General features: G+C 46.4%; 1 protein-coding gene across 1 annotated transcript; it reads left to right on the top strand.

Annotated features, from left to right (window-relative positions):
• The first annotated feature begins 206 nt into the window (after nt 1–206).
• Nucleotides 207–13,522, top strand: LOC124667960 (9-beta-pimara-7,15-diene oxidase-like). Its single transcript, XM_047205180.1, has 3 exons — nt 207–1,151; nt 1,237–1,297; nt 12,869–13,522. The coding sequence occupies exons 1-3, from the start codon at nt 240–242 to the stop codon at nt 13,438–13,440; spliced, it is 1,545 nt and encodes a 514-aa protein (XP_047061136.1). The 5' UTR covers nt 207–239; the 3' UTR covers nt 13,441–13,522.
• The last annotated feature ends 8,856 nt before the right edge of the window (nt 13,523–22,378 follow it).

The following is a 22,378-nucleotide window of genomic DNA, read 5'->3' as shown; positions in this document are numbered from 1 at the left end:
AGGTGTGTCGTGACTTCCATGCTGGTGTACAGTAACGGATTTGCAATTGCACAACTTGCACTCCCTTGGTAGCCTTTTTGAATCACCTGTCGAGAAACTTGATACCGAATACTGACAAATGAAGAGGTTGAATTTGGCAATTCACAGTGCTTATAAAAGCTGAGCCTCACTCTTCCAGTTTCCATGCAAAAAAGCAAAAGGTGCACCCTATACCTAGCTAATAGACCAAACGCATCCTCATGGTCATGGAGATGGAGCCAAGCTCAGCCACTCTCTTCTTCCTCTCTGTCGTCACACTTGTCATCCTTGTGTCCCTAGTTAGCCGCAAACCCTCCAGCAAGCTGAGGCGGCCTCCCGGTCCACGTGATCTGCCGTTCGTCGGGAGCCTCCACCATCTGCTAACGTCGCAGCCGCATGTTGCTCTCCGGAACCTGGCCAAGACGCACGGCCCGGTGATGCGTCTACGGCTGGGCCAGGTCGAGGCCGTCGTGGTCTCCTCGTCGGCGGCGGCGCAAGAGGTGCTCCGCGACAATGACCTTTCCTTTGCGTCGCGGCCGAACCTCCTGGCCACGGAGATCATGTGCTACGGTAACCTCGACGTTGCCTTTGCGCCCTACGGCGCCTACTGGCGGGCGCTGAAGAAGCTCTGCGTGCTGGAGCTGCTCAGCTCGCGCAAGGTGCGTCAGTTCAAGCCCGTCAGGGACAGCGAGACCATGTCGCTCATTAAGGAGATCTGCGCCGCCGGTAAAGGGGGCAAGCCGGTGAAACTACGCAGCCTGCTCGTAAAGTGCACCAGCTCCGTCACCGGTAAGGCAACTTTCGGCGAGCGTTGCGACATCGACCTCCGGGAGCAGTTTATGGCCGCCATGGAGGTGGCGCAGATTCACAGCTCGGGCTTCTGCGTGGGGGACCTCTTCCCTTCTCTCGGGTTCCTCGACGTCGCCACTGGGATGAGATACCAGCTCTGGCGAGCTCGGCAGCAGCTCGACAACGTGGTTGACAAGATCATCAGCGACTGCGAGGCACGAAGAGAGGAGAAGAAGTCAACGCCCACAGGAGATGAAGACCTTCTAAGCCTCATGCTTAGGATAAGGGACGAGGGGGGTAGTGATTTTCCCATCGAAACCATAAACATCAAGGCAATCATTGTGGTAAGGAGTTAAATACTCTAGAAAAAATGGAAGGACACAAATTCTATTTGTAGTAATACTTTTGTTTTTGTCTTTCTTTTGTTAGGATTTGTTCACGGCAGGGACAGAGACAACATCGTCTACCGCAGAGTTTGTCATGTCCACTGGTGGAAAAACAGGCTTTGGTCGCGGTTGGCAACTGCCATTAGTCGCGGTGGCCCAACCGCGACCAAAGTAGCGCGACTAAAGGCCCCCCCCTTTAGTCGCGGTTCCTTACGAACCGCGACTAAAGGCCCATCCACGTGGGCCTCGGGCGAGCGCCGGGGCGGAGGACCTTTAGTCGCGGTTCTTCCGGCCAACCGCGACTAAAGGCCTCCGCAGGGTTTAGGGTTTAGCCCCCTCCCCCTAAATCTGGTTTCTTTTTAATTTGTATTATTTTATTTCTTTTGGGTTTTAATTTTGAAGGAGTTTCACATATTCTACGGTACTGTATACATACATGCATATGAATGTACAATTTCAAACAAATTTGAAATTAGAACCAAAAAGAATTCAAGAGTAATATACAATATATATTCAATATCGGATGACCATATACAATATATATTCAATATCGGATGACCATATACAATTTTGAACAAGTTAGTTACAAATTCCGGTGCCTATAAAGATCTACGTCATCGTAATAGTGTTCTCCTCTAGGATCGATGACTTCCCTCGCCAACCATCCAGCCTAGTTCCTCTTGAAGTGGTCGGAAGCGAGCTTCTAGACTAAGCGTCTTCCGGAGGTTATTCCTCAGGATGTTGTTCTCACACGTCTGGTCCCGCTCATTGCAGTATCTCCGGATCCTCTCACAAACATAGTATCCACATAGATTGGTCCCCGGTGGCTGAGTATCCCCAGACGTCGGCACTGCCATTTTAAAATGTAGCTCTTTTTTGAATTCACCGACCTTGGTATCTACGAACCGTCTCCAAACCCTACGAGGCAAAGAAAATTAAATAAACAAGAGAGTTATTAATTAGTTACTTGATATTAGGAAATGATGAACGAAATAGGCCGATCGATATAGAGCGCAAATGAATGAAAATAATTACTTTTGCATCATTTTTCTCATGTCGCCCCAAAGCGCCGGATCCATATTCGGAGAGTCGTGGACGAGAGCCGAGGAGGTCTGAACTTTAATTACCATAAGAATCCAGTGGAACCTGCGGACACGATACATGCACGATCATGCATAACTCATCGATTAGCCACATACCATGCATGGAGTAAACAAAAGAGAATGTGCTCAAGACAGAAACACTCACCCAAAATGGTAAGGAAATAGAATATCACTTTTCTCTTGCTGTTTTCTAATAAACCGCCACAGGTCTTCCTCCACGTCGGCAGGGTGGTGTTCTAACACATATGAATTAACGATGTGTGGGTCAATGAACCCAACATCATGGATGTTCCTTATTCGCATTTCCCGCTTCTTCATTCTGCATAATATATAGCGTACACAACAAGATAGTTAGGACAATATATATATATATAGTGCGGGCAATGAACGAGATGGGGTAGAAATTAATAAATCACTTACGAACGTAGCAACCGATGATAGATTTGTCGAGGTCGCGCAGATTGAACAGCTGGAACAATTCACTCGAGAGGAATTTGTACCCGAGTAACGTTTGAAGTGATGCTCATATTTAACTTCCGCATAGATATAGTCTTTGGCGTTTTCATGTTTTATGTAAGCCTTGTACCAATTTAGCGAGACCTTTCATTTGTCGAGGTAGATCCTCTTCCTGCGCAGGCTCGATGAGAGGGCCATTCTTCACATATGTAAATACTACGTCCTTCATTGGCGCCTCATCAAGGCCTAACACTGCACGAAGAGTGATACCTAAGTCGGCCGCTTGTTTTCTGGCACTTTCTACAGTCAATCCATGTGCTGCCGCAGCTGCTATGATATCGGGGGCCTCCCGACCGGCGGCTTGCACTATGAGCGGGGCGATCGATTGTTTACTTTGTTCCCCGAGCTGGGCAACTTCTTTCCCCCTTTCTAATTTTGTCTCGGCCTTGTCCTCCAAGGCTTTCTTCTCCGCAGACTCTTTGTTCCTCTTGAACGCGACCGCTTGCCTACGAAGTTCACGTAAATAGTCGTCGAGCAGATTCTTCGCGGCTTGGGACGGTGTGTTCAAAAATGACTTAGCCCACTGCTTTTCCTTGTCGGAATATACCGGCTTGGGCTCGCCCTCTATTTTCTTCTTGACGCTCGCCTTCCATTTCTCTAAATCAGCAGCCGCGCCCGCCTCGACTTCCTCGGCACTACTTTCCCAAGGCCTCGTGGGGAGAGGCTTCGGTGATACCTCCGGTACCTTTGTTTTCTTAGGTACGTAAGGGTCCGGGTTAATAACCCAGGACTGCTTACGCTTCTTCGCCGGAGGTGGATTGGGGGCGGTACCGGTGTCCGATCACCCGCCGGACGAGGAGCGGGGGCGGCGTCTCGCCGACGTGAATGAGGTGTATTAGGTGAAGCACCACCGCCACCGTCACCGCCACCGCCACCGTCACCGCCACCGCCACCGCCACCGTCACCGCCACCGCCACCACCACCACCGTACGGGGGTGGACTTGTTGGCGCCTCGCCCGGAAACTTGATAAATTTCTTCGCCATAGAATGAGCTGGCGCTTGACATCTCCAAGTCTTTTCACCCCTTCGGGTGTAGCAATGTCAATGTCCAGGTCCTCAAACCCTTGGACTATCTCCTCCACCGTGACACGAGCATAGCCATCTTGAATGGGGTTGTTGTGGTGGAGTGCTCCGGTGGTAAAGCACTCGCCGATGGCTACCTTCATGGACATGTTCCCGATAGGATAATACGGATGACATGCTTTCATCTCCTTTATATCGTCCACGGGGTAGCGAGGAGGCTCCGGTGCGGTAACTTCGACCACCGGCCGAGGCTCCGGTGCAGTAATTTCTATCGTCGGTGCACCGGCCGGTGAGGCCTCCGTGGAAGCCACGCTCGCTTCTTCTCCGCTGCGGCTTCCGAGATCCATTGGATGATCTTCATGCTGCGCCCGAGCTGCATCTCTTTCGGCGACTAGTACACTCACGGTTTTCTTCATCACATCCATTTCCGTTACCAACTTCGCCACAACATCCGCATCCCGATCCATCTTTCTCTTACGGCTTCTCGTAACCGTACGGGTCATCTTTACGGGGAACCCTAGTTTCCACGAAATGTCCCCGGGCATGCCTCGTACACGTCCTCCGTGTTCGGGATTCCCGAGGGCTTTTGTCAGGGCGTCGTTCTCTCTGTTGAACCTGATCCTCCCCTCTTGAGCATCCCTCATTGCCTCAATAAGCTTTTGGGTGGGTGTAATTATTTTGCCCTGATAAACACACTCCCCTGTCTCCGGGTTCAGCGATCCCCCATGCCCGTACCACCGGCTTTTGGCCCTTGGGTCCCATCCCTCCGTACCTGGACGGATTCCTCGCGCCCTCGGCTCGTTCTCCATCTTCTCCCACTTAGGCTGCCAAAAGCGATACCCTCCTGGCCCCATTTTATGATTGTACTCCTTCTTGGCCGCATTTTCCTTATTTTTTTTCGATAGTTCAAGGAACTGCTCCGATTTCTTTTGCTTCACAAATTCTGGCCAATCATGTTGCAGTTTCTCATATTGTCCTTTGAAATCCGGAGTCTTGCCCTGGTTGACAAAGTCATGGGCTAGATTTTGCTTGTATTTCCGAATGCGTTGGCCATCCTAGAAAGAGCGAACTGTTTGACTAGCTTGCGCCTCTTCTTGTTTTCCGCAATCTTGTTACCCTCCTCATCGTATTTGCGGTATTCCGGAGGTAGAACGAAATGTTCCATAAGCTTGTTGAAGCAATCTTTTTTTCTCTCTCGTTCGACAAAAGTGAAACCAACACGTGCCTTCTTTGGCTCATTCCACTCCTGGCGGGTGATCGAGACGTTGTCTCTAACAACGGCTCCGCATTGGCCGACAAACTTGGTGGCGTTCTTGCTGGGCTCCGGCGGCTCTGCCGGTTTCTTCGTCGACAACATCGATGGTGCATGTTTCTCCTGCTTTCATCGTCTTGGTTGCGCCACGCTTTGACGACGACGTACTCGATTTTTTCGACGATCCGGCCGAGGGCTAAAATAAGAAAGAGAGTCGCGCGCGTTAGTACACACACATTAATTTATTCAAATCGGTTAGTTGTATCACCGGACGCTCAATATGTATATATATATACCTCGGCGCCGGAGGTGGTTGCTACTTCCAACCGAAGATCGTCGTTTATCGACGTTTCTTCGGCATCATCTTGTCGACGGCGCCCTTCATCTTCACCCTCAAGGTTCGGATAAGAAGAGATATCATCTTCTTCTTCTCCGGTCGGCACATATATAACATCGCCTTTTATGATGCCGAAGATATGTTCTTCGGCGTCCGGATCATAGTTGTCCGGAATCGGGTCACCTCTATCGTCCGCCATATGTCGGTCCCGAAAACATGTAGTCAAAACAAATTAATTGTGTATATGCCGGCATTATCACATCTCTTCTACATATAAAGAGAGAGGGCGACGAGGGAGGCGAGAGGGGGACGCGTGTATTAGATGTGTATATGCGGACGATCGACCTCGCCTCGCATGCGGTGACCGCGTGACCGAGAGAACGGTGGTGGTGGCGAAAGGGGGACGCGGTGACCGCGTGACCGAGAGACCGGTGGCGGTGGCGAAAGGGGGACGCGGTGACCGCGTGACCGAGAGACCGGTGTGGCGGTGACCGAGAGGGCGGTGGCGGTGCCGAGGACACATAACCCTCGCCGCCCCCTCTCGATCCCAAATAAAATTTTGTTAAGTTAAAATTTTGATCATTAAGTCTAAATTTTGTGGCGGTGGCGGTGGTGGTGGTGGTGGCGGTGGCGGTGGTGGTGGCGGTGCCGATCCTTCTCTCTCTCGTAAAAAAACAAAAAAAAACCCCGCGCGTATACGGAGGGGGCGGCGAAGGCGTCTCGTCGCCCCCTCCGTATACACGCGGGGTCGGTGTCGAAAGGGCGGTGGCGAAATGGCGGTGGCGGTGGCGGTCCCTCCTTTCTCTCTCTTTCTCTCTAGCGCGCGAGAGGGTCGCGCGCGCGCCCCTCCGTATACACACGGGGCGAGCGCGCAAGTTTTTTTAAGTCAAATTTTACTTTTTTTAAGTCAAATTTTCGTTTTTTTTAGACAAACTTTTTAAGTCAATTTTTAGTTTTTTAAAATCAAATTTTAGTTATTTTTATATTTGTTTTTGTTTTGTTATTAGTTAAGATCTGTTTACTAAAAAAACAAAAAACAAAAAACAAAAAAAGGCCGGCTGCTCATATCTTCTCTCTCTTTCTCTCCCCTCCTCTCTTTCTCTCTCGTAACCGGCCGGCCAGGCGGGCGCGCGACGGCGCGGCGGGCGAGGCGACGGCGGCGGCGGGCGAGGCTAGGACGGCGACGGCGGCGGTGCGAGGCTAGGGCGCGCGGCGGGGGTCTTCGCGCGCTCGGCGCGCGCGCGGCGAGGCGATCGAGGGCGCGCCGGCCGTTACCTTGGCGGCGGCGGAGACTCCGTTCGGCAAGGGCGCGGCGGCGAGGGCCGCGGCGAGGTCGTCGAGGCGCGGCGGAGGCGGCGACGGCGTCGAGGCGGGGCGGCGACGGCGTCTCGGTCGGGCAGCACTCGCGGAGAAGACGATGGGCGCGCGGAGAAGAAGAAGTGGCGCGGGCGCCGCCCGCGCGGGCATTTATAGCTCCAACCTTTAGTCGCGGTTGGGGAGCCCAACCGCGACTAAAGGGTACCTTTAGTCGCGGTTGGTGACCCCAACCGCGACTAAAGGATTTTTTCGCCCCAATTTGCGGTTCCGCGGAGAGGACCTTTAGTCGCGGTTGGCCGGGCCAACCGCGACTAAAGGCCTTTTTTCAAAATACTTTTCATTTCAAAATTTCAAAAATACAAATAATATATCAAAAAAATCAGAAAAATAAAACTAATTCATTTCAAAATTTCAAAAATACAAATAATATATCAAAAAATTCAGAAAAATAAAACTAATTCATTTCAAAATCTCGTAAATACAAATAATATATCAAAAAATTCAGAAAAATAAAACTAATTCATTTCAAAATCTCAAAAAATACAAATAATATATCAAAAAATTCAGAAAAATAAAACTAATTCATTTCAAAATCTCAAAAATACAAATAATATATCAAAAAATTCAGAAAAATAAAACTAATTCATTTCAAAATCTCAAAAATACAAATAATATATCAAAAAATTCAGAAAAATAAAACTAATTCATTTCAAAATCTCAAAAATACAAATAATATATCAAAAAATTCAGAAAAATAAAACTAATTCATTTCAAAATCTCAAAAAATACAAATAATATATCAAAAAATTCAGAAAAATAAAACTAATTCATTTCAAAATCTCAAAAATACAAATAATATATCAAAAAATTCAGAAAAATAAAACTAATTCATTTCAAAATCTCAAAAATACAAATAATGTATCAAAAAAATCAGAAAAATAAAACTAATTCATTTCAAAATGTTTAAAATACATATAATATATCAAAAAATTCATAAAAAGAAAACTAATTCAATTCAAAATTTTAAAAATACAAATTATCAAAAATTCATAAAAATAAAACTAATTCAATTCAAAAGTTCGTTGGCCCCCTCTTCCCGCCTCTTTCCGCCGAGCCCCTCTTCCCTCCTCGTCTTCCCGCCATTTCTTCCCCGTCTTCCCGCCTCTTTCTTCCCCGCCAATTGTTTCCCGCCAATTTCTTTCGGCCTCTTTCTTCCCGCCAATTTTTTCCCGCCAATTTCTTCCCGCCACTTTCTCCCCGCCTCTTTCTTCCCGCCTCCTCGTCTTCCCGCTCCCATTTTTCCCGCCATTTGTCACTACATATAGGTAGCCCGGCTTGGCCGGCATTATCACATCTCTACAATCTCTCATCACTCTCTCATGGCTTCCACCGCACCCACTCTAACCTACCGGCGGGTGGAGGAGCTTTGCGCCTCGAACTACCCTTGCCCACCGGGCTACCGCGTCCCTGCCGGGCCGGAGCCTAAGCGCCGGCGGCGTGCCGGTCCCTCCCGTCCCTCGAGTGCTGCGCGCCGGGCGGCCATCACGAACCACTACTACCTCGACCTCACGCCGGAGCAGCGGATGAATCCCCGCCGGCATCTCGATAACCAGCATACTTGGGACGCCTTCTTCATCAATCGGCGTGAGAGGGCGCTCGCCGGTATGAGGAGGACGGTCCGCCTCCCGGAAACTTCCACGAGGCCGGCCGTCGGCTATGGTGGTACGGCCGGACTCGCGGAGCGTCATGGACTACATCACGGCCGGCGATATCCCCCGCCTGCGCTACCCTCGGTTCGAGCCACGAGCGCCGCCCGACGACGGCGACGACAGAGCGGCGACGACGACGCCGGCAACTTAGAAGGCGACGACTACCGGTACAACGGCGGCGGCTATGAAGACTACGAGTATGCATATTATACGCCTAGGCAGGAGTATGACTAAATCACTCCAAATTTCATGTATGCGGGAGTATGACTTAGTCACTCCAAATTTCCTATATGCGGGAGTATGACTTAGTCACTCCAAATTTCATGTATGCGGGAGTATGACTTAGTCACTCCAAATTTCATGTATCATCAGTGCTATCTCGAGTCAATTGAATCATTCGAAAATGGACACCAAACACATCACGGGTAATATAATTCACATGATTCATTCAACAAAGTTTGGTACAATAATAAATTATTACACATCATTTCTTCCCTTGTGTCCCTGCTTGCTTACGATTGTGCCGTATCCATGGAGCATCCTCATCATTTAACTTAATGCTTGGGTCGGTGTTCACTTTGAAGGGCGGAATTTCAGCAAACATATTATAATCTTCCGACATGTCTGTCTTGTCCTCCACTCCCACGATGTTTCTTTTCCCCGAAAGAACAATGTGGCGCTTTGGATCATCGCATGATGTACTGATCGTTTTCTTATCTTTCCGTTTCCTCGGTTTGCTACTCATGTCCTTCACATAGAAAACCTGAGCGACATCTTTCGCTAGGACGAATGGTTCGTCAAGGTAACCAAGATTGTTGAAATCCACCATTGTCATTCCGTATTGCTGGTCCACCTTTACCCCACCTCCTGTTAGCTTGAACCATTTGCACCGGAACAAAGGGACCCTAAAGGAGGGTCCATAGTCAAGTTCCCATATCTCCTCTATGTAACCATAATATGTGACCTTTTGCCCATTCTCGGTTGCTTGCATCAAAGCGGACACCACTGTTTTGGTTGGTGCTCTTTTTATCTTGGGCGATCGTGTAAAATGTATTCCCATTTATCTCGTACCCTTGGAAAGTCGTTATAGTCGAAGATGGTGTCTTGGCCAACATGTACGGCTGATCTACAACCTTATTGTCACTCATTAAATGTTTTCTCAACCAAGCTGCCGAAAGTCTCCATGTGGGCCTTCCTAATCCAGGATTCGAGCTTCCCGGGGTTGTCCGAGCGTAAAATATTCTTGTGTTTCTCAAAGTACGGAGCAACCAAGCTGGAATTGGTCGGAACCGTGTGGTGTGCTTCGGTCGGAGAATGGCCGTCCATACATATCATTGATTTCCTTCCGATCGTGCCTTTTCCACTTAGTCTCCCCTCGTGCCGCGATTGAGGAAGACCAATCGGCTTAAGGTCGGGAACAAAGTCAACACAAAACTCAATTACCTCCTCATTTCCATAGCCCTTGGCGATGCTTCCTTCGGCCTAGCACGGTTACGAACATATTTCTTTAATACTCCCATGAACCTCTCGAAGGGGAACATATTGTGTAGAAATACGGGACCGAGAATGGAAATCTCATCGACTAGGTGAACCAGGAGGTGCGTCATAATATTGAAGAAGGATGGCGGGAACACCAACTCGAAACTGACAAGACATTGGATCACATCGTTACGTAACCGTGGTAGAACTTCCGGATTGATTACCTTCGAGAGATTGCATTGAGGAATGCACATAGCTTCACAATGGCTACTCGAACATTTTCCGGCGAGGAGCCCCTCAAAGCAATCGGAAGCAATTGCGTCATAATCACGTGGCGGTCGTGAGACTTCGGGTTTTGGAACTTTTTCTCCGCCATGTTTATTATTCCCTTTATATTGGACGAGAATCCGACGGGACCTTCATACTTGCTCAGGCATTCAAAAAAGATGACCTTCTCTTCTTTGGTCGGAGCGTAGCCGGCACGACCTTGAAACCGTTCCGGATGCAGGTCATCGGGGTCTTTCAAACTTTGCTTGGTCCTGCCGTGCTTCCTTTGTATCATTTGACTTCCCATACACGCCCAAGAAGCTTAGGATGTTCACGCAAATATTCTTCGTAACGTGCATCACGTCGATTGCGGAGCGGACTTCTAGGACTTTCCAATATTCTAGCTCCCAGAATATAGATTTCTTCTTCCACATGGCTACGTGCCCGTCAGCTCCCTTCGGAACCGATTGTCCGCCGAGACCCTTTCCAAAGATGACTTTCAAACCCTTGACCATATCAAATACCTCAGCACCGAGTGTGTTCCGCGAGGCTTCGGCCGGTGATCTGCCTTGCCGTTGTAATGCTTGCCTTTCTTTCTTCTTGGATGACCTTTCGGAAGAAATCGACGATGCCCAAGGTACACGTTCTTCTTACAATTTGGCAAATGTACACTTTCAGTCTCATGTAAGCGAGTGCGTGCATGCATTGTATCCCTTATTTGATGAGTCCCGAAAGGTTACTAAGAGCAGGCCAATCGTTGATGGTTACGAAAAGCAACGCTCGTAGGTCAAATTCCTCTTCTTTGTGCTCATCCCACACACGGACACCAGGTCTGCCCCACAGCTGTAAAAGCTCATCAACTAATGGCCTTAGGTACACATCGATGTCGTTGCCGGGTTGCTTCGGACCTTGGATGAGCACCGGCATCATAATGAACTTCCGCTTCATGCACAACCAAGGAGGAAGGTTGTAGATGCATAGAGTCACGGGCCAGGTGCTATGGCTGGAGCTCTGCTCGCCAAAAGGATTCATGCCATCCGTACTTAGACCAAATCTTATGTTCCTTGCGTCGGCTGCAAAATCTTTGAACTCTCTCGTCGATCTTTCTCCATTGCGTTCCATCCGCGGGGTGTCTCAACTCCCCGTCCGACTTACGGTCCTCTTTGTGCCATCGCAACAACTTGGCATGCTCTTTGTTCCCGAACGGACGTTTCAACCGTGGTATTATAGGAGCATACCACATCACCTTGGCGGGAACCCTCTTCCTGGGTTTACGGCCCTCAACATCGTCACCGGGGTCATCGCCTCGATCTTATAACGCAATGCGAGTGCATACCGGGCATTCATTCAAATTCTCGTATTCACCGCGGTAGAGGATGCGATCGTTGATGCATGCATGTATCTTCGGAACCTCTAAACCTAGAGGGCGAGACAACCTTCTTTGCTTCGTACGTAGTGGCGGGCAGCTCGTTATTCTTTGGAAACATATTCTTCAACATTTTCAGCAAGTTTTCAAATGCCGAGTCAGCTACACCTGCTCGTGCCTTCCATCTCGAGCAAATCCAGGTGTGCAGCCCAGCTTTTTCGGACCATCATCGCATCCGGGTACGAGCGCCTTCCCGTGATCCTCTAACATGCGATCCAAATTCTCCCTCTCTTTTTCGGTTTCGCAGCGTCTCCGTGCATCAGCAATGGTCCGACCAAGATCATCAACGGGATCATCACGTGCCTCTTCTTCACCTTCCCCTTCACCTTCGAGCATCCTCCATGAAAGTATCACCGAAATGAGAAAGATAGCTTTCATCATTGAAATCATCCCCTTCTTCATCTTCTTCCATTATAACCCCTCTTTCTCCATGCTTGGTCCAACAATTATAGCTTGGCATGAAACCGTGCCGAGCAGGTGCATGTGAACATCTCTTGAGGAAGAGTAACCCTTCGATTCTTACACTTAACACATGGACGAGATAACAAAACCCCCTGCTTGTTCGCATTAGCCACTACGAGGAAATCTTTCAAACCCGTACTCGAACTCGCCGGAGAGTCGGTTACCGTACATCCATTGCCGATTCATCTGCATTATTATAATATAAAATATATAATTAACCATCATGCATTTGTTAAACTAACTAGCTACAAACAATATAAATTAAACAATTAATGAACTACACACACATGCATATTTTATCAATGACACATATCAAAGGTTCAAGTTGCTAACCGCGATCGAGGAGGAAAAATTAAATGAGAAAGCTCAAGTGTGACTCCAACACTTCATATCATGTTTGTTTCATGCTCTTGGGGCATTTCATCAAACACCTTATGTGCATAAGAGGAACCAAAAGCAAACCTAACACTCACTTGTGAAGAGAATGGCTCCAAATGGCTAAGTGTTGGCTGCTGGATGGGTATATATAGGGGAGGGGCTTTAGTCCCGGTTGGCCTGGCCAACCGCGACTAAAGGCCTTCGGGCACCTTTAGTCGCGGTTGGGCTGGCCAACCGCGACTAAAGCCCCCACGTGCACCCGGCTGGCCACCGTGCGCCCCGGGCCCGGAGCCTTTGGTCGCGGTTCGCCACACGAACCGCGACTAAAGACCCCATTAGTCGCGGTTCCTTTACCTTCGCGACTTATGGGGCTTCCCGGAAGCCTGTTTTTCCACCAGTGTGTCAGAACTCATGAGAAACCCGAAGGTGATGAAAAAGGCACAAGAGGAGGTGCGGCGAATGATGGAGAACAAAAGCCCACAAGATCATGAGAACCACATGGACGAACTACCCTACTTGAGGATGGTGATCAAGGAGACCATGAGGCTACACCCCGTCGTGCCGCTCCTACTCCCTCGCCTTTGTAGGGAGAGCTGCCACGTCGGCGGGTTTGAGATTACTAAGGGCACCAGGGTCATCATCAACGCGTGGGCGTTAGCAACGAGCCCTGAGAATTGGAACGAACCTGAGGAATTTAGGCCAGAGAGGTTCGAAGATAGCGTTGTCGTCAACGATAAAGGTACCCAGTTCAAATTAATGCCGTTTGGAGGCGGGAGGAGGATGTGCCCCGGTGATGGCTTTGCACTAGCCACGTTGGAGCTCATGGTGGCACGACTTCTGTACTATTTTGAATGGAGCTTGCCAGACGGAATGCGACCAGATGAGCTAGACATGGATGTGAAAGTGGGTACCACATCAAGGAGAAGAAACGAGTTGCGCGTAGTGGCATCGCCATGCCGTATTCCAATAGAAATTTAAATATCTCAAAAACTTATCCTAAAATGTTGATGGAGGCAATAAGTACATGATTTAAAATATAGATAAAACATAGTATGCTATTAAAATTTGTGATGTAAAATGTAAGCAATAAGACAGAGAGTGTGTAAGTTGAAAGCATGTTCACAAGTATTAAGGTTGGAAACCAGGGTTTGGCTCACTAGGCCACTGGACATAGTTTGTATTCCTATAATTATATATTTATTATGTTATCAAAGTAGTAGACTTTGTAAGACTTTATTCGGCTGAGATTTTCCCAAGTAAATGAAACGTTTCATTTTCAGTGAACTTTGAGATTTCTTGTTACATAAACAATCTACAATAAACAAAAAAAAATTAGAACACATAAAACAAAGGAACAAGAGGTGTATAGCTAGAAAGACAGAATAAGAAAGGCCCGTGCAAATATCCAACCTTAAATACCTTTTTTTTTGCGAAAGGGGACCGAAGCCCCGGCCTCTGCACCAATCACGAATCAATGCATATAGCCTTTTATTGCACTATTGAGAGTTTCAGTCTTAAAGTGTAATTAGAGCTCATAGATCACACATGATGTACAACTGTACATATAAATCAACTAGCGAAAAAAAAAGCAATGAGTGTAAGGATCATGTAAATGTCTAGCAAGCCTCAAGGCACCCTGGTTGTAGATAGGCAGTGCAACCGTCTCCAGACTGCTCCATCCAGAACCTATATGCACCTGTTGCGCCTACGACGGTACGTAGGTCAACTCACGGATCCAACGAGTAGCCATACGGATTACCTGTAAAGACCATATCATTTCTATAATTTCACAAAAGGATCTTGATCCTTAGCGAGATTATCCTCAATAATTCAAAATTCCACTGAAACCATTTTAATTTCCCTTACCACTCCCGGAATTCCGACCTATGTCGTGAACACAAAGAACGCGGCAAAGGGGCTGCACAACACATCAAAGGTTGCACTGACCAGATGGATGCCAACAAGCACATGAACCACCTAAACCCTAGCCGTCGGCGATCAGCGATCTCTCCGGCGATCTCGGGCAAGTAGTCCAGCCATTCTGCTCGGCTAGTCTTCCTCGTCTAGGTAACCTCCTTCCCTTCTCTTCTCGATCTGTTCTATGGCGGCTCCATCATGGAAATGGAGTTTCTCCTATGTCAAAACCCAAGATCTGGCGCCTACACCACAAGATCCAATGATGGGTGAGCTGCATCTTTGGACTACCAAGGATTGGATTGGTCTAATGACAACCAAAGGTACGCCTATTGTTAGCAAGTATTTGAACAATGGTGATCTTGTGGATGTGGGATCTGTGGTGGAATTCTCGGGTTTTACGGCTAAAGTCATTCATGGTGTGTTGTCTCCGACAAATGGTCATTCCGCCTCGGATCATGAACTGCTGAAGATGTCTGGATCTGATCCAAACTCTAGGGATCGAGGATGGCATGTCACTTAATCCACCCATAGAGATCTGTGGCGGGGACGTATGAAATCTTATGATGGATCTCTCCTGTTGTCAGTCAAAGATAACTAGTTATTGCTGAAAGATGCTAGGGGTGCAATGGTGGGTAGACGTGGGGTTAAAACCACAGATAGTTTCAGTATTGGTGCAAAGCTTTCTTTTCCTAATCATGTGGTTAGACTGGGATCTCAATGGAAATTTGCGAAGCCAGTTGCATCACCGTCTAGCTTGCCTACGGCTCTCTTGCTTGATAATACGGTGGTTCATCATAAGCCTGTGGTGATGGAGCATGTACAAGAGTCTATGGATATCTCTTCATCCTCTTCGTCACTGGAGGAACCTGTGGTTATTCCTATGGCAGCTGAGACTGATTCTTCCTCTGGCTCAAGTTCCTTTGCTAATTCAGCACATGCATCTTTGTTTATGGGGATTAATTTCTCTCATGGCATTAATTTTGCAAAGGATGTTCGAAGTAAATTCAATGTTGACGTCCACCCTTCACCCAAGGTTGGACATTTCTTAGTGGTGGTTTCCTTCATAAGAGCTAATTTTTGAATGGAAGAAGAATTAGTTAGCATTGCTCTGGAATCAGTGATTGGTGGTTACAGTATTGAATTAAAAGTGGCTCTCATCAAGGATAGGGTGTTCTCTTTTTGTGTTTCTACCAAGGAGGTTGGTTTCCATATTCTGAAACTGAGGAGATTTGCTTGTGCTCAGTTCAAATGCTTCTTCCACCTGTGGTGTAGAGGTGGGCCTAATTGGAAATGGGAATATAGAAATTGGAGCTTACAATGTGAAGCAGATTGGACTTTGGTTAGTCCTTCACGATGCACGGTTCAGAAGGGACTAGTTGCTCTGCAGAAAAAAGCTTCACAATCCAATATTGCTAAACCCCATGCTACAAAGAAACATTTAAAGTTTGCTACAAACATTAGTTATGAAGCCTGCCTGGGGTATATTAAACCCACCTTGAATTTGTCTCAGATCAACAAGCCAGCTACACCAGCTACACCTGCCTCTATTCCTATTGTTTCAAATTATGTGGAATCTGATCAATTGGATTTGCCAAAGGAAACGAATTTGAATGACAAAGCAAGTGTTGGGCCGGTGGAAACTGCTAAGGAGGATGAGGACTGTCATAAGATGATAGATGACATGGCTTACAAAGTTTGGGCATGTGGGCGGTGTTTGAATATGGGCCATGCCTCGTCTGATTGTACCAATGACATAAGATGCAGGGCTTGTTTTTGTTGGAGATATGCCCAAGAGGCAATAATAAAAGTAGTTATTATATATCTTTATGTTTATGATAAATGTTTATATACCATGCTATAATTGTATTAACCGAAACATTGATACCTGTGTGATATGTAAACAACAATGAGTCCCTAGTAAGCCTCTTAACTAGCTTGTTGATTAATAGATGATTAGTTTCATAATCATGAACATTGGATGTTATTAATAACAAGGTTATATCATTATATGAATGATGTAATGGACACACCCAATTAAGCGTAGCATAAGATCACGTCATTAAGTTATTTGCTATAAGCTTTCGATACATAGTTACCTAGTCCTTTCGACCATGAGATCGTGTAAATCACTTATACCGGAAAGGTACTTTGATTACATCAAACGCCACTGCGTAAATGGGTGGTTATAAAGGTGGGATTAAGTATCCGGAAAGTATGAGTTGAGGCATATGGATCAACGATGGGATTTGTCCATCCCGGTGACGGATAGATATACTCTGGGCCCTCTCGGTGGAATGTCATCTAATGTCTTGCAACCATATGAATAAGTTCATAAGAGACCACATACCACGGTACGAGTAAAGAGTACTTGTCAGGAGACGAGGTTGAACAAGGTATAGAGTGATACCGATGATCAAACCTCGGACAAGTAAAATATCGCGTGAAAAAGGGAATTGGTATCGTATGTGAATAGTTCATTCGATCACTAAGTCATCGTTGAATGTGTGGGAGCCATTATGGATCTCCAGATCCCGCTATTGGTTATTGGTCGGAGAGAGTTCTCACCCATGTCCACATAGTTCACGAACCGTAGGGTGACACACTTAAGGTTTGATGTTGTAATAGTAGAACTTGAATATGGAATGGAGTTCGAAGTATTGTTCGAAGTCTCGGATGGGATCCCGGACATCACGAGGAGTTCCGGAATGGTCCGGAGAATAAGATTCATATATAGGAAGTCATATTCCAAGTTTGGAAATGATCCGGTGCATTTATGGAAGATTCTAGAAGGTTCTAGAAAAGTCCGGAAGAACTCACTTTGGAAGGCGGAGTCCCGGAGGGACTCCACTACCATGGCCGACCAACCCTAGAGGGGTGGAGTCCCAAGTGGACTCCACCATAGGGGCCGGCCACCCCCCCACATGGAAGGGTGGGAATCCCACTAGAGGTGGGAGTCCCACCTTGGGTAGGTTTCCCTACAACATGGAAGGTTTTGGGTTGGGGTCTTATTCGAAGACTTGTAGTCCAACACTTGGGGTTCCACCTATATAATGAGGGGCATAGGGGAGGGGGCCGGCCACCAAAAAGCCACCAAGCTGGCCGCACCCCTTGAGGCCGGCCACCCCCTCTCCCAAACCCTAGCCGCCCCACCTCCTCCACCTCTCCCGCAACGCTTAGCGAAGCTCCGCCGGAGTTCTCCATCGCCACCGCCACCACGCCGTCGTGCTGCCGGAGTCAAGGAGGAGCTACTACTTCCGCTGCCCGCTAGAACGGGGAGAAGGACGTCGTCTTCATCAACACCGAACGTGTGACCGAGTACGGAGGTGCTGCCCGATCGTGGCACCGTGATCAAGATCTTCTACGCGCTTTTGCAAGCGGCAAGTGATCGTCTACCGCAGCAACAAGAGCCCTCATCTTGTAGGCTTTGGAAATCTTCAAGGGTGAGTCTCGATCATGTCCTCGTTGCTCCCATCTTCTAGATTGCATCTTGGCTTGGTTTGCGTTCTCGCGGTAGGAAATTTTTTGTTTTCTATGCAACGTATCCCTACAGTGGTATCAGAGCCGTGTCTATGCATAGATGGTTGCACGAGTAGAACACAATGGTTTTGTGGGCGTTGATGCTTATGTTGTCTTTAGTTTGAGTACTTTGCATCTTTGTGGCATAGTGGGATGAAGCGGCTCGGGCTAACTTTACATGACCGCGTTCATGAGATTTGCTCCACGCTCGACATGCAACTTGTATTGCATAAGTGGCTTTACGGGTGTCTGTCTCTCCTACTATAGTGAAGATTCAATTTACTCTTCTATTGACAACACTAGTATCACCGTTGTGGTTCATGTTCGTAGGTAGATTAGATCTTACTCGAAAACCCTAAACCACGTAAAATATGCAAACCAAATTAGAGACATCTAACTTGTTTTTGCAGGGGTTTGGTGATGTGATATGGCCATAATGTGATGATGAATATGTATGAGATGATCATTATTGTATTGTGGCAACCGGCATGAGCCTTATGGTTGTCTTTAAATTTCATGTTGAGTAGTATTTCAAAGAAGTTGTAATAGTTGCTACATGGGAGAACAATCATGAAGACGGCGCCATTGACCTTGACGCTACGCCGACGATGATGGAGATCATGCCCATTGATGATGGAGATCATGTCCATGCTTTGGAGATGAAGATCAAAGGCGCAAAGACAAAGGGGCCATATCATATCACATATGAACTGCATGTGATGTTAATCCTTTTATGCATCTTATTTTGCTTAGATCGCGACAGGTAGCATTATAAGATGATCCCTCTCACTAAAATATCAAGATAATAAAGTGTTCATCCTTAGTAGCACCGTTGCCAAGACTTGTCGTTTTGAAGCATCTCGTGATGATCGGGTGTGATAGAATCAACAAGTGCATACAACGGGTGCAAGCCGGTTTTGCACATGCGGATACTAAGGTGGCCTTGACGAGCCTAGCATGTACAGACATGGTCTCGGAACACGTGATACCGAAAGGTAGAGCATGAATCATATGATTGATATGATGAACACTTTGAGTGTTCGCCATTGAAATTACATCTTGTCTCGTGATGATCGGACTTGATGTAGTGGATTTGGTTCGTGTGATCACTAAGACAATGCGAGGGATATTGTTTTGAGTGGGAGTTCACCTAGATTTTTAATTTTGTTGAATTAAAATTTGAACTCAATTTGTCATAAACATTAGTCTAAACTATTGCGAATATATGTTGTAGATATGGCGTCGCCAATCAATTTTAACCAGTTCCTAGAGAAAGAAAAGCTTAAGAGCAAATGGTAGCAACTTCACCAACTGGTTCCGTCATGTGAGGATCTTCCTCGCTGGCGGAAATCTGCAATATGTGCTTGATGCACCGCTAGGTGACCCTCCTGCAGAAACTGAAACCGATGAAGTAAAGAATGTTTACGAGACTCGGAAAACTCGGTACTCTCAAGTTCGGTGTGCCATCCTGTGCGGTCCGGAAGCCGATCTTCAAAAACGTTTTGAGCACCACGATCCTCATGAGTTGGTCAATGAGCTGAAAGCTATCTTTGAGACTCATGCGGCCGTGGAATGCTATGAAGCATCGAAACACTTCTTCAGCTGCACGATGGAAGAAGGCAGCTCCGTTAGTGAGCACATGCTCGCCATGACCGGGCATGCGAAGAAACTCGGTGATCCGGGAATAGTGATTCCTAACATACCGGGGATTAATCGTGTCCTTCAATCACCGCCACCTAGTTACAAGAACTTTGTGATGAACTACAATATGCGGAACATGAACAAAGAGTTACCTGAACTCTTCGCCATGCTGAAATCTGCTGAGATTGAGATCAAGAAAGAGCACCAAGTGTTGATGGTCAACAAGACCACCAGTTTCAAGAAACAAGGCAAGTCTAAGGGAAAATTCAAGAAGGGTGGCAAGAAAGCTACCACGCCTCCTATGAAACCTAAGACTGGCCCTAAGCCTGATGCTGAGTGCTATTACTGCAAGGAGAAGGGACACTGGAAGCGTAATTGCTCCAAGTATTTGGCGGATCTGAAGAGCGGCCTTGTCAAGAAGAAGAAAGAAGGTATATCCGATATACATGTTATAGATGTTTATCTTACTCGGTTCTCGTACTAGTACCTGGGTATTTGATACTCGGTTCGGTTGCTCATATTTGTAACTCGAAACAGGAACTAAAGAATAAACGAAGACTACCGAAGGATGAAGTGACGATGCGCGTTGGAAATGGATCCAAAGTCGATGTGATCGGCTGTCGGCACACTTCCTCTACATCTACCTTCGGGATTAGTTTTAAGCCTCAATAATTGTTATTTTGTACCCGCGTTGAGCATGAACATTATATCCGGATCTTGTTTAATGCAAGACGGTTATTCATTCAAGTCCGAGACTAATGGTTGTTCTATTTTTATGAATAATATCTTTTATGGTCGAGCACCCGAAAAGAATGGCTTATTTCGTTAGATCTCGATAGTAGTGATACACATATACATAACATTGATGCTAAGCGAATTAAATTGAATGATAATTCTACTTATATGTGGCATTGTCGTCTTGGTCATATTGGAGTGAAACGCATGAAGAAACTCCATACCGATGGATTACTTGAATCACTTGACTTTGAGTCACTTGATAGATGCGAAGCATGTCTAATGGGAAAAATGACTAAGACTCCATTCTCCGGTATTATGGAGTGAGCTACCGACTTATTGGAAATCATACATACCGATGTGTGCGGACCAATGAGTGTAGCATCGCGCGGTGGTTATCATTATGTTCTAACCTTCACGGATGATCCGAGTAGATATGGGTATATCTATTTCATGAAACATAAATCCGAAACTTTCGAGAAGTTTAAGGAATTCCAAAGTGAAGTAGAAACTCAACGTAACAAGAAGATTAAATTTCTACGATCTGATCGCGGAGGTGAATATCTGAGTTATGAGTTTGGCATGCATTTAAAGAAATGCGGAGTACTTTCACAATTGACACCGCCGGGAACACCTCAACGAAACGGTGTGTCCGAACGTCGTAATCGAACTCTCTTAGATATGGTTCGTTCTATGATGTCTCTTACCGATTTACCTTTATCATTTTGGAGTTATGCATTAGAGACAGCCGCATTCACTTTAAATAGAGCACCATCAAAATCCGTTGAAACGACACCGTATGAATTATGGTTTAATAAGAAACCTAAGTCGTCGTTCCTAAAAGTTTGGGGTTGCGAAGCCTATGTAAAAAAGTTACAACCGGACAAGCTAGAACCCAAAGCGGAGAAATGCGTCTTCATAGGATACCCTAAGGAAACTATAGGGTGCACTTTCTATCACAGATCCGAAGGCAAAATCTTTGTTGCTAAGAACGGAACCTTTCTTGAGAAAGAATTTCTCACTAAAGAAGTGACTGGAAGAAAAGTAGAACTCGATGAGATTGATGAATCTTCACTAGTTGATCAGAGTAGCGCAGTACCGGAAGTTGTTCTTGTGCCGCCTACACCGACAACAGAGGAAGCTAATGATAATGATCATGAAACTTCGAATGAGATAGCTACTGAACCTCGCAGATCGACAAGGGAACGTGCCACTCCTGATTGGTATGATCCTTGTCTAAATGTCATGATTGTGGACAACAATGATGAAGACCCTACGACGTATGAAGAAGCGATGATGAGCCCAGATTCCAACAAATGGCAAGAAGCCATGAAATCCGAAATGGGATCCATGTATGATAACAAAGTATGGACTTTGGTAGACTTACCTGATAGCCGCAAGGCTGTCGAGAATAAATAGATCTTCAAGAGAAAAACAGATGCTGATGGTAATATTACTGTCTATAAAGCTCGACTTGTCGCAAAGGGTTTGCGACAAATTCAAGGAGTTGACTACGATGAGACTTTCTCACCTGTAGCGAAGCTAAAATCTGTGAGGATTTTGTTAGCAATAGCTGCATTTTTCGATTATGAGATTTGGCGGATGGATGTCAAAACGGCGTTCCTTAATGGAGACATTGAGGAAGAGTTGTATATGGTACAACCCAAAGGTTTTGTCGATCCTAAAAATGCTGACAAAGTATGCAAACTTCAGCGTTCAATTTATGGACTGAAGCAAGCATCAAGAAGTTGGAACCGATGCTTTGATAAGGTGATCAAAGACTTCGGGTTTATACAGTGTCATGGAGAGGCCTGTATTTACAAGAAAGTGAGTGGGAGCTCTGTAGCGTTCCTAATATTATATGTAGATGGCATATTATTGATTGGGAATGATATAGAACTATTAAGCAGTGTAAAAGGTTATTTGAATAATAGTTTTTCAATGAAAGACCTTGGTGAAGCATCGTATATATTAGGCATCAAGATTTATAGAGATAGATCAAGACGCCTAATAGGGCTATCACAGAGTACATACTTGGACAAGATTCTAAAGAAGTTTAGAATGGACGAAAGTAAGAAATGATTCTTACCTATGTTACCAGGCAAGG

This window comes from Lolium rigidum, chromosome 6, assembly GCF_022539505.1.
Source record: "Lolium rigidum isolate FL_2022 chromosome 6, APGP_CSIRO_Lrig_0.1, whole genome shotgun sequence".
Lineage (NCBI taxonomy): Eukaryota > Viridiplantae > Streptophyta > Magnoliopsida > Poales > Poaceae > Lolium > Lolium rigidum.
Note: the sequence above shows the minus strand (reverse complement) of the source record. Positions and strands in the feature narration are given on the sequence as shown.